The following is a 14,791-nucleotide window of genomic DNA, read 5'->3' as shown; positions in this document are numbered from 1 at the left end:
TCTTTTCTGATCTTTATAAGAACAAAAACAAAAAATAATTTTATAATTAACTATTATTTCTTTATTGTTACATAATATATTTATACATTTTTGAAAATTTGCATTGACAATGAAATTGTTAAATCAATGAAAATATGCAAAAATATATATATCAAGCGTAAAATTTTATCACATGCATGTAACATAAAGAATTGTATATTTATTAAAAATAATTCGTAAATAATTCTCTCTCTCTCTCTCTCTCTCTCTCTTTCTTCCTCAAGCTTTCCATCGTATTGATATAATCAGTATTAATAGATAGACATATATATCACAACTGAATCAATTTAATTAAAAATAACTCAATACAAGATGTTTATAAAGCTCGTTCCTACCTCTTAGATTTTGGAAACAGTTCAAAATGATGAAAAACTGCGAAATATACAATTTCCATAACAAAATAAATAGTGTGTTGTTCTAAAATTAACTATTACTAGCAAAAGTTTCTAACAATGATAAATATTATTACAATTGCAAAAAGACTTAGTTGTTATTTCCAATTTATTTCCAATTTGTGTGACTTTTTACTTTTACTGAAAATAGTTTTGTCACGATGAGAACAATTTTTTAAAATTTACTACTGATTGATTTGACGTAAGAAATCACGCGAAACTCGCAATGCAATCTTGCAGAGAAGAGAAACTACATCTGCATAATATCTCACAGCTATATTTCTTTGGACATTACTCCGAATATAATCGCTCCCTGGTGAACTTCTGAACAACTCACAACTTTACCTCACTTTAGCAGTCTGACATACCGGTTACGTTAGATCTTTTCAATGACTTTGCTTCGATAAGCCGTCGCAACTAGCTCTATTTATCGTAGCTTCTATTAATTTCATTATTACAATTGATGTAAAAGCGAAATAAGAGAGACGGTTTAATAATTGATGAAAGGCGAAAACGATTTTAAATATTGGAACGCGATCAATGGCGATTCTCAAGCAATAGTACCTTGTTACATTTTTCAACAACGAGCTAATTGGCACGATCACGGAACGCGTTAAAGCAATCTTTTGATTTGCACGATTGATTTAGAAAGAAGAAAGTACAATTTAACTCGTTGAAGTTTTACATCTCGTAATTTTCTTGACGCAAACGTTCATTCTTCTCCATCGAACATACTATGGAACGCGACCAATTTTTGTTTTAATTGTACGTTTTGTTTCTTGTATTCATTACATTTTGTTTTACATATTTAGTTATACCAATAAAGAATTCTCGTGAATTACAAAAATTTGTATTTATTACACAAAACATTCTATATTTAAAAGTATCCTTTATTCATTAAAAAAATCAATTTTAATTGTTTCGAAATATCTGAAAAGGCTACAACCTCTTTTACACTTCAGAGCGGAATTTAACATAAAAATTTTTGAATTTTCTTTTTTACGAGCATAATCGTCAAAGCAATTTCTTCTTCTTGTTCTTCTTATTCTCGTTGGTCTCTGTCCACTTTTGTGCCCGCCACTTCGATAATACGATCGGCGATATAATTCGATAGACGTAAGTCCGGAGTGCCATTTCCTCCTAAACGGATCACGCAGCCTAGTGATTTTATTCGTCGCCTTTCGCAGCGACATCTCTTCTCTGCCGCAATCGGAAAATATACATATATATATATATATTTTAATCTAACATTCGTTACAGTTCATCATGTATTTACAACATCCGTTTTATTTTATTTTATGAAAATATCACAAATTATTATAATGTTTACAAAGCTATTAAAGGTGCATAGTCGCAAATACATAAACTTGTAATTAGACGAAAGGGTGAGAATATAAAAAATACGTTCTAAAGAATGTATATGCAAACTTCCTTCCCCCCTTCCCATTCTTTCTGTATCCCATTCTTTCTATCTATCTATCTATCTTTCTATCTATCTTTCTGTCTATCTCTAGTATTGATCTTTAAAACATTGCAATAAAGAATATTTTCATAAAATGAAATAAAGTGAAAATGGGAAATCGAAGTTTTGAAAGATCAAAATCTTATAACAACAGTTGGAAAAATAGAAAAATCAACAGCAACACGACAAACGGTGTAAATACTCATTTTTTAAGTATCATTGATGAGTTTTTCTTTTCTCGCGCAAAAAAATTTATCTTATTGTTTCTTATAATCTTACTACATTTTCCTTCAATGAAAACAAGATTTAAAAACAATGAATTTCTTTCTGCAAATGTGCTTACGTATTACTTGAACAGTTAACTTATAATTCATATGATTTGATTGATATATTTTACAGATAATATAAATTCTTAATTTATATGGAAATATAAATAATTAATAAAGCGTTGTAAAAAGAAACTTTAACTTTAATATACTAATTGTAAGTTGAAAGTTTATTTACAACATCCGTTTTATTTTATTTTATGAAAATATCACAAATTATTATAATGTTTACAATATAACTTTATCTAGAAATTATTTTGATATACAATTTAGCATAAAATTATTATATTGTTTAGGTGGATATCACGGAACTTTGTCCATCAGCCACTGTACTGGCACAGCAACTGACTCATGTGGAACTTGAAAGACTCTCTTACATCGGGCCCGAGGAATTTGTGCAGGCTTTCGCCAAAGTGAGTTTATTTTATAAACAGAATTGCAATATTATTGCACACTTAAATTATACTTTATAAACACTCTTACAATATTTACAATGTTTTAACAATCGCAAATCAATTTTATCGTAAAATATATTACATTTTATTATTTTTATTATTCTCTAAGGAATCGCCGCACTTAGAAACGTCTTTTAAAGACATGAAGAAAACCCGGAATCTGGAATCATATGTTCAGTGGTTCAATAGATTAAGCTACTTCGTAGCGACGGAAGTTTGCAAGGTAAATATTATCGTTTCAGTTGCATACATTATCATTCTTTGTAATGTTTTTATGCATAATTCTTGTTGTTCAACCGAAATTCTTTAAGAAAAGATTAAAAAATATTTTTCAAAGTTCTCAGAAAAATGACTAGACATTCTATAACCAAAAGTTTCTCTCCCTGCTTTTTCAGCATCAGAAGAAAAAGCAACGCGTTCGTGTCGTCGAATACTGGATCGAAACTGCTCGAGAATGTTTCAACATTGGTAACTTCAATTCTTTGATGGCGATCATCGCTGGCCTCAACATGTCCCCGATATCTCGCTTGAAAAAGACGGTAAGAAAGAGCACATAAATGTCTTTTCGGTTGATAGTAATATTTATGCTTGTAATGAATATATTAGAAGAGAAAATAATAGTTACAGGCACACATTTATTATTTCTTATATTTCTATTAAAAACGCGTAATAGAAAATTGTAAAGACAATTTTTGATTTATGTACATTTTATTCTTCAGTATTATAAATATTTTTTACGAATCAACGTACATTGAATCGACGTAATTGTTTCTCAAATTTGATTAAAACTTTTTGAGTAACAAGTCTCGCGAAAATTGCGTCCGGCAAATTGAAATCGGCATCGATACATTTTATTCGCACGGAGATTGAGGACAATGTATGAATGTACCTCTCAATTTTTCGATCGCACGAGAGCGTATTTGAAAAGTGCGAATATTCGCAGAATGGTTAGCGTCGACGCATTTTTTTGCGCGAGAACGCAATGTTGGAGGGAAAGGATAGGGAGGGATAATGGTGAAATGACACAACCGGTATATCCATTCGTTTACATCCCTTTGCGGGATTGCACGTCAGAGCAATAAACGCCCTGTAATCCTCCTAAATCGAGAACAGTGTGCTATGACGTTCAACACTGAATGTGACAAAACGCCGAGGGCCAAATTTTCTCGCCGTTTTCGCTAGGAAGAAGAAAAGCAATCAAGAGCAATTCTTATCGTACTTTTTGTATGTATAATCGGCCTAAGTCGAGGCAGCCATTAAACACTTTTTCCTTTGATATTTTATTTTAAATAATATTTTTTTAGCTGAATTTTTACATAATTTACGTGTAAATTAGTTCCATGACGTTGCTTTCAGCAATACTATACTACGAAGGAAAAAAGTTAGGCAGTCGCTGTCGATGAGAAGAAAACGAAGGCAGAGCAATCGAATTAGCTTGATTGAATTTTTCCTATCGCGGTTGACGCCACAGAAAAGACCCTAAATGTGACTCGCGATTTGGGTTAATTAAAAAGTTTCAAGTCAAACGGCGTTGCTCGGCAACGTTGTTCTCGCGCCGACGACGTTGCTGTTCCTTTCGTCTCGTTGGGAATTAGCTAATTGCTCGACCAACGTTTCACGTCCACGGGGGAGGACTTGCTATTACGTATTCTCGATTTCCACGCGGATGCACTCCATCCAGAAATTCCTTTAATCCAGTCGTCGCTCCCGGCGGAACACTCTCTCGGACAGCGCTTCCGAAAGCGGTATACTTAATATTTATCTCAATATTGACGGGGCAAAGTGCATTGCCTTACCAAAAGAAATTAAACGTTTAATAATTAGAAAATTGTTTATGAGAGAAAAAGGAAGATAACATAATTCTATAATAAGAATTTCATTATAGAAAATTATTTATAAAATATGTTCTGGGTGCACATAAATATTAACTGATATATATTATAAAATTAGTTGAAATCTTTTGATAGGGGTATATCAAAATTCTAAAATATATTTATTTAATTTAAATAATAAGAGAACATTATTTAATTTAAATGGTAAGTAGTAACAAAGATTTAATAAAAAAGAAAGTAAGTATACAGTTTTGAGAATAATATAATAATAATATATTATATTTCACGTTTGTAGTAGCATTTTTAAGTAATATTTGGTTAAAGACAATTTATCTAGCAAATGAAAAATTAGTTAAAGTACAGAATGATTAACTTTAAACCCTGCAAACAAAAAAACACTTGGATTAAAAAAACAAATGCAAATCAATGATGTATTCTGCGTCCATATTACTATTCATGCTATTGTCATCGCGCGTTTCTTTTCATTTCATCGACATATCAGAAAATTTGTTTATTCGCAGAAAGTTATTTTGTAACTTATCAAGATAGAAGAGAAATAATATTACTCTTCTCGATCCAAAACAAAATAACACAGACGGAGAGAAATGTGCCTGTCACGTATGAGAAAATAAAAGACTAGGAACAAGATGAATTTTTTACATCCCTCATATGTTGAATGAAAAATAATCGAAACACACATTTACATACACATCATTTTCGAAATTTCTTGTTCAAAATAAAAAAAAACTTAATAATTGCTATTATTATGCAATTACTATTCCGATTTATTTTCTTAATTTAATTTTAAAATTTTTAATTTTAATAGATATTTGATATAAAAATGTTACATTAAAAGATAAATATTTAAATGATGTACAAAATCAAATACTATTTTTAATAAAATTTTAAATTAAAATTTAGAGAAAAAATTACATTGAAAATTAAAACATTTATTCAATGATAAATAATTTTGATTAATACTGTACAATATATATATAAAATGATGATTGCTTCATTTTATAGCAAAAAATATGATCATTCTCTTTTTAACAATATAATCGTGCCACGAATCGAATCGAGGAGAAATATTGGACTATGGAAAGCTTTTTCCTCGTTTTCAATTACAAGTTTAACCAACCGTTCCCTTCTTCCTTTCCCCATACTCCTTCCCTCTCTTCTACTCCTTCTCAAACACAAACATACACACACACACACAAACACACACACGCGCGCGCGCGCTTATAACGTTTAATATGAACATGCTATATAGAACGTTTATTTGACTGAATTAACTGATTTATATAGAAAATGTAGAAAATAATTGTTGGAACTGTCAACAAACAGTAGTGCTGTCAGTAGTGTAGAAGATTTGCTCGGTAATTTCCATTAATGAAAATTTAATGCTCCCTACTTTTGTACGAACGCGAGACAGACGCTTTATTTACAGGACTAGCGCAAAAACCATTGTGATATGTTCAGCAACGTTAGATCGTTAGTAATTAAATGATCTTTTCATGGCCACGAGATAATTGTGAATAATGCAATTATATATTTTCAATTTTTTATAGAAACTGTCATGCTCAAAGTATTCTTATTTGCATATTTATGTAAATTACTTTTACTTTAACAAACGTTTTGTTTGTCAAAAAAGTAATAACACTTAACCATATATTCAGCTCTTAATTTATTTGCATTATTGTTTTATTTTATGAATAACTCACGTTCATAATTATATTCGCTCTATAATGAAATTTTTTTATTTATCAAATATTTTTTTATTATCAAATTTATCAGATCTTTTTCAATTGTGAAAAAATAAATTAAAATCAATTTTTTGTAAGTTGCAAAAAATTGTAATAGCACAATCTAAGTCTGTTAAATATACGAATAACTGAAAATAGTATGATTGTTCAAAAAATAAGAACAACTAAAATGTAAAAATTTATAAAAAAAAAATTTATTTGTAAATCTCTCCTCATTAAAACTTATTCTTAAAATAAACATTTAAGCTCTCTCAATTTTTTGTCTGTGTGTTTATCATGTTATAAATAAAATTAATAAATAAGATATATCTTATATTGCTAAATAAAATTCTTAGATTGAAAGATTCTGAAATTCTTTTTTTGAATAAAATTATGCTTGCTATTTTTCTTTACGATTCATTAATTAATCAATTCTTATGAATACCTTACAGATTTTCTTATTAGATTTTGAAAAAGTTTTTCCATAAGAAATTCCTTGTTACCTGCATTCCCTGTGTCCTATTATTCCTATTATTTCGCTGCCCTTTTTTCTGGAAAGTAGTTTCTGTTCCTTTCATGCGATAGTATTCCGACATCCTTTCCGGGGCAACCAGTTTCAATTTACCGGATCTGGCAGGAGTCCCTGATTGCTACTGTTTTTGCTCTAGACGAGCGTTTCCGGTGGAGTCGAATCAAGTCGAGCCAAGAAAAATGGCTCCTACGACAGGCAGGAGGAAATCTCTAGAGATCAAGTATCTGTAAAACAGGACAAAAGTCAAAGTCTCGGGGAATAAAACAAGATTTCGTGAAATAGAACATTATTTATAGGACAAATAATCTACTAATTTTGTAATGGCAATTCAAAACATGCAATTCAAAACATGAATTTTAAAAGAAGGAATGTAATTAAAAATTAAAGATGTTTCTCTTTTTAAATATTTTTTTGAATTTATAAAAATCTTTTTCTTTATTAAAAATATGCACAGAGCTTTTAATTTAAAAGAAAAAAAGTAATGAAATCAAAGAAATCAAATTTATCAATATTAAAAAGGTTTTAAAACATAAGAAATTAAAAGAAATGAAAGCATTGCAATCATATCTTTTGCCTCTCTGAGAATCAGATGCAAATATCCATTGACTTGTAGTAATCTTAACTGAATAAAGCCTATACTTCACATTAGATCAGATTGTAGAACGAAATTAAATCGATAGGAACTAATCTAACTAAATAAATTTGAATCTTAAAGTTCTTTAACTCGAGATCTTTCGACTCAAACGTGTATTTTGCCAAATATTAACTATTACATATATACATTTATAAATACAAATATAAATATTTTGTTAATTTTAAGAAAAATATTTAATATTAAAATAATAATAGAATACATAAAGAAATATCAAAATTTGCTACGTAACAAAAATATAATTTTGGATTTTATAACTTACACTGTAATACTTCTACCTTTCTATATAATAAATATCTATTAGGTGTCTGAAACATTTTGTTTTAATGTTTATACATATATTAACCTTTAAATAATCTTAGAAATATATTTGAAAAATACTTAAGTAAAGATTCTTTTTTTGCATGTAATCTAAATCTGCAATTAAAAATTTTATATTTAATTAGTCTATTTTTTATTGAAACTAAAAGTTGAAAATATTATATAAATATAATAGAAATTTATACATTTATATAATGCAAAAAAATATTGATCGTTAGAAATATTATTTATTAACAGAGAAATATATCACTATATCTTTTTTTAATATGAAAAATATATGTCATTAATCATATTTCATATTTATAAAACTCCATATCATATTTATAAACTTACCAATATAAATATGAAAAAGTGAAACAAAAATAGAAAATTATAATCTTTTTTTCGTATATTATAAAGAATATTTGAAGTAGATATGTATATGGAAGTTGAATTATGAAATATACTTACATAAGAAGTATAAACTTTTATTTTATTAGAAATTCTTTTAGACTTTACGATTCTGTAACAGACCCCATTTTATACAATTTTTTTTATAAAAATTAGTCTATGGTATAAGGATACATTTTTATGGCTTTCAGTGGTCAAAGGTACAATCTGCCAAGTTTTCGATTTTGGAGCATCAAATGGATCCCAGCAGCAATTTCAGTAGCTATCGTAGCACGTTGAAGGCCGCAATGTGGCGTAGCGCTGGCGCTACAGATGAACGCCAGCGGATTGTAGTGCCCTTCTTCAGTCTTCTCGTAAAGGATCTATATTTCCTCAACGAGGGTTGCAGTAACAAGTAAGTAATATCAAATATATATCAAATATATTGACGATCTGTTCATGTAATTTTACAATATAATCCAAATTATGTATGCATGTACGTGTGTAATTTATTAGGGAAAAGGTATTTTTTATTAATTACTAGCTATGCCCTGCCACGCGTTGCTGTGGCTCTCTATTCTTATGCTACGTTTTTTTCAAATTTTCTTTGCTTTCGTTGTTTAACTTTTAAGAGCCTTGCTTTACTGTTGCTTTTTTTTTTATTTTTGAATAAGCTATCTTTAATAAATCTAATATTTATTTATTCACGTACTTCTAACTTTTTTTTCTAAAAACTGCCAGAAATCCATTCAAAAGACTGTTTTAAATAAGTTCCTTTTTTTCATTAAAATAAAAGCCATCTTTATTTTTCTTATTACCTTAATTTAAACACAATAGAAACATTCTTTGCCTCTCCCGGTCTCTCCCGTCTCTCCCCGTCTCTTCTGGTCTCTCCCGGTCATTCCCGGTCTCTCCCCGTTTCTCCCTGTCTCTCCCCGTCTCTTTCGGTCTCTACCCGTCTCTCCCCGTCTCTCCCGATCTCTCCCGGTCTCTCCCCGTCTCTTCTGGTTTCTCCCCGTCTCTCCCGGTCTCTCCCGGTCTTTCCCCGTCTCTCCCGGTCTCTCCCGGTCTCTCCCCGTTTCTCCCGGTCTCCACCCGTCTCTCCCCGTCTCTCCCGGTCTCTCCCCGTCTCTCCCCGTCTCTTCCGGTCTCTCCCCGTCTCTCCCGGTCTCTCCCCGTCTCTCCCGGTCTCTCCCCGTTTCTCCCGGTCTCCACCCGTCTCTCCCCGTCTCTCCCCGTCTCTCCCGGTCTCTCCCCGTCTCTCCCCGTCTCTCCCGGTCTCTTCCCGTCTCTCCCCGTCTCTCCCGGTCTCTCCCCGTCTCTCCCCGTCTTAATGTGTCAAAATTTCAATAATATTAATAAAAAATTATTTTTTACACTTAAATTATGGCCATCACTTTTTAAACACACGGTATTTCCAAAATCAGACCCCATAACAACACTCTCGGTTACGAATGCAGAAAATTGTTGTGTCAAAATTTCAAAGCAATCGGTGAAAAACTTACGGAGAACTTAGATGAGGAACAAACATTTACATTTTTATTTATATAGATAATTATTTATTTAATAATTATTTTATTTATTAATTATAATTGACATTATATATAAATTGTGTGTGTTTAATACATGAAAAGTATTTATTATAATAATGTCAACATAATTATTTAACCATTTACAATCATGAATATAGCAAGAAACCCTCGCTTTCTTCCACTTCCTAAATTTTGGCAAGAATTACATTGTAAACATGATTTTTACAACGAAAAACTAAACACTCGTTCGTCAATGCGTGGTTTATGTTTTATTCTATAGAAGGAATAAAAAATTTTTTTAAAAGGAACCTAAAAAGTGGAATTAGTAAAGGGGTTACAAGAAACTGAAACTTTGACCTCTCCTTGATTGAAATCCTGAGTAAATGCTTACGATAATTTAAAAAAGAAATTGTAAAAAAAAGGAAACATTTAATTGTTTCGCATATATTATTAATGTTATAAATATAAGTATTATTTCTAGTGCAATGCATTGAATTTGTCTTAATGTATGTTGTTTATAATATTATGAAAGAATATTATATTATTTTAAATTATTAAAGTAATGTTAAATTTTTTATGAAAAAAGACTTTCAATTTTCTTACAAATTGCATATTATATAATTTATGCATCTATTAAAAATTTTAGCATCATTACAGAAATCAAGATCGTCGATCTAGCGTGTTAGATAATGCGAATTGAAATACGGCTAACTTAATCTCTTAGCTAACTCTTAGCTAATTAATTTCTGACGCTCAAGTTCCATTATGCATTTTAGATTGCCAAATGGTCACATCAACTTTGAGAAGTTCTGGCAGTTAGCGAAACAGGTAACCGAATTTATCGCGTGGAAACAAGTTGCCTGTCCGTTCGAGAAGAATCCACGCGTCATTGCCTTCCTCCAAGCGAGCCCTGTACTCACGGAAAACGGTAAACGATATCCATTTCATTGTGGAAATGTGCAACCATAAAATTGTTCAATTCTGAACTATTTGTTTCCTTTTTCTACAGCACTTGCATTAGCATCTTTCGATTGCGAACCACCCGATAATAATCCGGAAAAAGAACGTTATAAAGCTTTAAAGTAAGTATACCTTTATATTATTGAAACACAATACTCTTTTCGATATAATTGTTTAACCAACAATTATACAACAAACAATGTTTTTAATGAATAAACAAATTATTGATCAATGGAATTTTGTTATAATTAATTTTAGTAGGACAAACTTTCTGTTGTAACAAAATGTTATTTCTCTAAACACTATCAATATGTACAACAGAAATTTATTTTCATATAATATATAATTTCAAAATTTAAGAGAATGATACTCAATATTGCATTCAATTCTACAATATGTTAATAACATGCATTATTATGCCATACATAATAATTATCATGCGAACGAATAAATCTGCGGAAATTACACAATAGCTATATTTAGTGGTCTTTTGTTCAGTACGCGCTTATAAAGATATTAATACGCTTTTTTGTTATCTCTATTCTTGTTTCATATTTAATGAACGATAAAGATAAAAAAGATCGTGCCAACATATCTGTAAGCGCGTTTTGAATATTAGCCAATATATTTAATTGCAATACAATTTTGAGAAACTCATATACGTGTAATATTATATAAACGTAAAAAATAATTATTTTTCCACAATTATATGTTAAAGGTCCGAGAATGCCCAGTGAAAGAGAGCTATGCTGAAACATGTTGAATGGGAACGATATTGATAAAAATATATATGAAGATACATTTATAAATATTAATATATTCGTAATCGTAGCTAGTTTATGCGCAAGAATGATAAGAAGAGAAATGAAGTGTGTGGATGGAAGACTAAAAGTATTACTGAGGCAACTTACGTGAAATTAAGTATTTCTGTCTTGCGAATTTATGCATCGTCAAAAAGTTCTCAAGGACGATTTGGTATTATCAAGAGTATTATCTGATCGATCAGAATAACTGCACTAATTTTTCTATTGCACTTCTTTTATTATGTATCGTATTTAATCAAGAAAAAAGGAAAGGAAAAAAAGGATAACTGATTAGAAACATTAAATTCTTAATTGAATGCAAACTACTTACAGCTGTTTGCAAATATCAGATTATCATGAAGAAACATTATTTCTGCAGCGCAGCCATGAATTTCATTTAAAATTTATAATCAACAAGACTGTGTGCTAATCAATTGATAGCATCTAATTAATATTAAAATGCTAATTGTCAATAAATCGATCGATTTTGATCAATATTCGTGCATGGAAAACACCAAGTCTGAAGTTTCGAACATCTTGGTGACCAAAAGTCTTCATAGTCAACAGGGCGCGAATTATAGAGTTTAAGGACGCCTCGAGGACGACTATGAAATTCGCTCGACAATGTCGCGTAGTCGTAAGTATAGTTCCTAAGCCTTCGGCTCGTCGATACCTTTTCTCTCGAGCGGGAACCGAACCTCGCGATCCTCTTCATATTTCCAGACAAATCTACGGTGTGACGACCCGGAAATCCCTCGGATCCGCTCGAAAGAGACGCAATCGGCGCGTTCAACCTTTTGTACATAGTCCTTTTGATATACACTAACTCCTAGATGTGAGAGATAGGGTCGTTCCTGTAGAGTATAAGTCTGCGCGCGATATATAAGTTTCGAGAGATATAACGTAAGGATCGTCGTGCACGTACTTAAGAGGGTGAAGAAATTAATTACGAGGGCGGTCAGGCGAGGCAAGGAAAAATAAGAAAAGTCGAAAAATTCTCAAAATGACATAGCTCAACCGTGAACTCGGATTTAATGTATTTTATATTAATTCTATATGAATTCCATAAATATGATAAATCACTCTTTCCGTTTCTTCTGTGACGCACGCGAGTGTATAATCTGTGAATGAAATACTGCGCGAATGTAAAACTAAGCGCGATATAAACTAAAATAAATTTATTCGCAACAATCTCATATGCTTTTTCGTAAAATTTGGCTACAAATAAAATCAAAGAGACATATTGAAATTACTACAGATTGTGGCCATAAGTTATTCTTGTGGATTATAATGATATATTACGCAGACTCATAGAAATGTACGTTTATTTTCTCTCATTTATTATAACTCGATTTAATTTACAAATGATTAATTGTAAGATGTTATAAATTTAGCAGTAAAATATTCACGGATGTATATCAAAGCACGTCGGTTATACCACGAAAATTAAATTGTTGTCAAAATTGGCTTTTCCCCCAAATAAATTGGGTTCGGCATCAATTAACGTAATTAATAAATATAAATGTAGCATGCCGTGCCTTTGATCAAACATAGCGGAAATGTATTGAATACAAAATTTGCAAATTATGAAATATTATAAGATAAAATTATGGGATATTGACTTGTTAAATATTTATGCGTTCCTAATCCGTGCGTCGCTGTTTGCCGCGAGATCATATACTTCTGCCAATTAATATTTACAATTACGTAAACTCATTATTTATTGACCGTATACTAATCGAGATTACGGTTCTGCTCTAATATATGCCAAATAAAATTTCCATTTCTTTCTACGTTTAGGCAAATGTTTGCTCAGATAAATTCGAAAAAGAAGACATGTGTTTCCGAACAGTTATAGGGACCAAAAGTTTGTTTCTCTGGGTACGTAAACATTGCCTACGGCATGCGACAAAATGCCGGGAAATTGCGATAGCACGGTCGAAGAAGGGAAACAAAACGGACCGTTGCGAATTTTATTCACCGAGTCACGACTTCGCAGCCTGAGAGAAAAATTGCATCGCAAATCGAAACTTATTCCAAACTATGATGTCATTTAATTGGAAAAGATATATACGTATAGATTTAATGAGGAAATAATAACATTACGTTATATAATAAGCTGGAAGTAATTTCAAACTTCTTTTCTATATTTCAAGTAAAATGTATGTTTTTTTAATGAAATTTGTATTTTTTTAATTGTCTTTTTTTTATGCGTTTTTCTCTCGGCATGAAGTAGAAAATAACAAACAGATACGAAATGCACTTATTGTTAGTACGAAGTGTACAAACAGATCGTGTAACAAAGAAAGTATCATTTATTGATCGAAACGCCAAATTATGCGAGCTCTGCGCAAATCAGATCATCGTAATGAATACACATCTCGATATATTATCGAAATAGGCATTAACTCATGTCACGAGTTATTCTCATGAAGTGCGATTATCCATTTCATCTGTATACTTTTCCGCAATCAATGTTTTTTATTATATACCTTTTATACATATATGTATTTATCAAATACTTGTTGAGTCATTTTTATGATTAAATGTTCTTATTATACACCAACTTGAACGTACGTTTTTCATCAAGAAATGTTTTTAAAACTTTTTATAGATAATAATATATTAATGTAATAATATAGTGTTAGGTGAAAAAGAAATACATAAACATGCGCCGAAACTTGTTGTGTGACAACGTTACGTTGTAACAGCGTCTTTTTTAACATTTTTACAAATTTACAAGTGACCGATCTAATCCGTCACTGTTTACTTGCCATTTTATAAATATTTGACTGTCTTCGTCCAATATTATTCAATTATTAATAATTCGCGCTAATATTCGAACGAGATCTGGTTGCGCCGCAAGCTCGCGGCAATTTTCCATAAGTATAACAATCGAATCGACGATTGCACACGTGCACGTTATCGTAAATCAATTATTAATGATAAGATTAATTATATATATACCATCTTAAGCGGCGTGCGTGTAACATTGTCAATATTTATAGCGTTATGTCGCGATTGTATGATCATCATTCATGTTCATGAATTTCTATCTCTTTGATATACTTCTCTGTTAATATACTCGAAATTATTTCTTCTCTCTTTCATTTCTTCAGATAGCATCATATCTTCGACTAATTTTCCATCATGTTATTTTGTCCGATTTTTAACAGAGACAATGGAGTATATCTGCCAAGTAAATATGTCGTTGCAAACATACAGACGGTGCAGAGTTATTTCTATAAAGCAAATAATTTTCTAACTATTGAGTCTCGGTTTGTTATCGTTATTTCGACATCTCCTGTAATCTTTTATCACTATCTTTCTCCTCGCGTCCGACGATACTGATGACATTCTGTAGTTAACGATAT

At 30.8% G+C, this 14,791-nt stretch overlaps 1 protein-coding gene across 3 annotated transcripts in view; it reads left to right on the top strand.

Moving 5' to 3' along the window:
* Positions 1-12,403, top strand: part of LOC105832483 — a 330,229-nt gene extending 317,826 nt beyond the window's left edge. For all 3 annotated transcript variants that reach the window (XM_028194181.2, XM_028194180.2, XM_028194179.2), the window contains exons 8-14: positions 2,516-2,632; positions 2,784-2,897; positions 3,070-3,213; positions 8,335-8,537; positions 10,431-10,582; positions 10,664-10,736; positions 11,333-12,403. In XM_028194181.2, coding sequence (XP_028049982.1) covers positions 2,516-2,632; positions 2,784-2,897; positions 3,070-3,213; positions 8,335-8,537; positions 10,431-10,582; positions 10,664-10,736; positions 11,333-11,351 — 822 coding nt within the window. In that variant the 3' untranslated portion in view covers positions 11,352-12,403. The remainder of the gene's footprint in view (positions 1-2,515; positions 2,633-2,783; positions 2,898-3,069; positions 3,214-8,334; positions 8,538-10,430; positions 10,583-10,663; positions 10,737-11,332) is intronic.
* Positions 12,404-14,791: the final 2,388 nt, after the last annotated feature.

This window comes from Monomorium pharaonis, chromosome 2 (genome assembly GCF_013373865.1).
Source record: "Monomorium pharaonis isolate MP-MQ-018 chromosome 2, ASM1337386v2, whole genome shotgun sequence".
Classification (NCBI taxonomy): domain Eukaryota; kingdom Metazoa; phylum Arthropoda; class Insecta; order Hymenoptera; family Formicidae; genus Monomorium; species Monomorium pharaonis.
The sequence above is the reverse complement of the archived record's forward strand: the minus strand, read 5'-3'. Positions and strand labels throughout refer to the sequence as shown.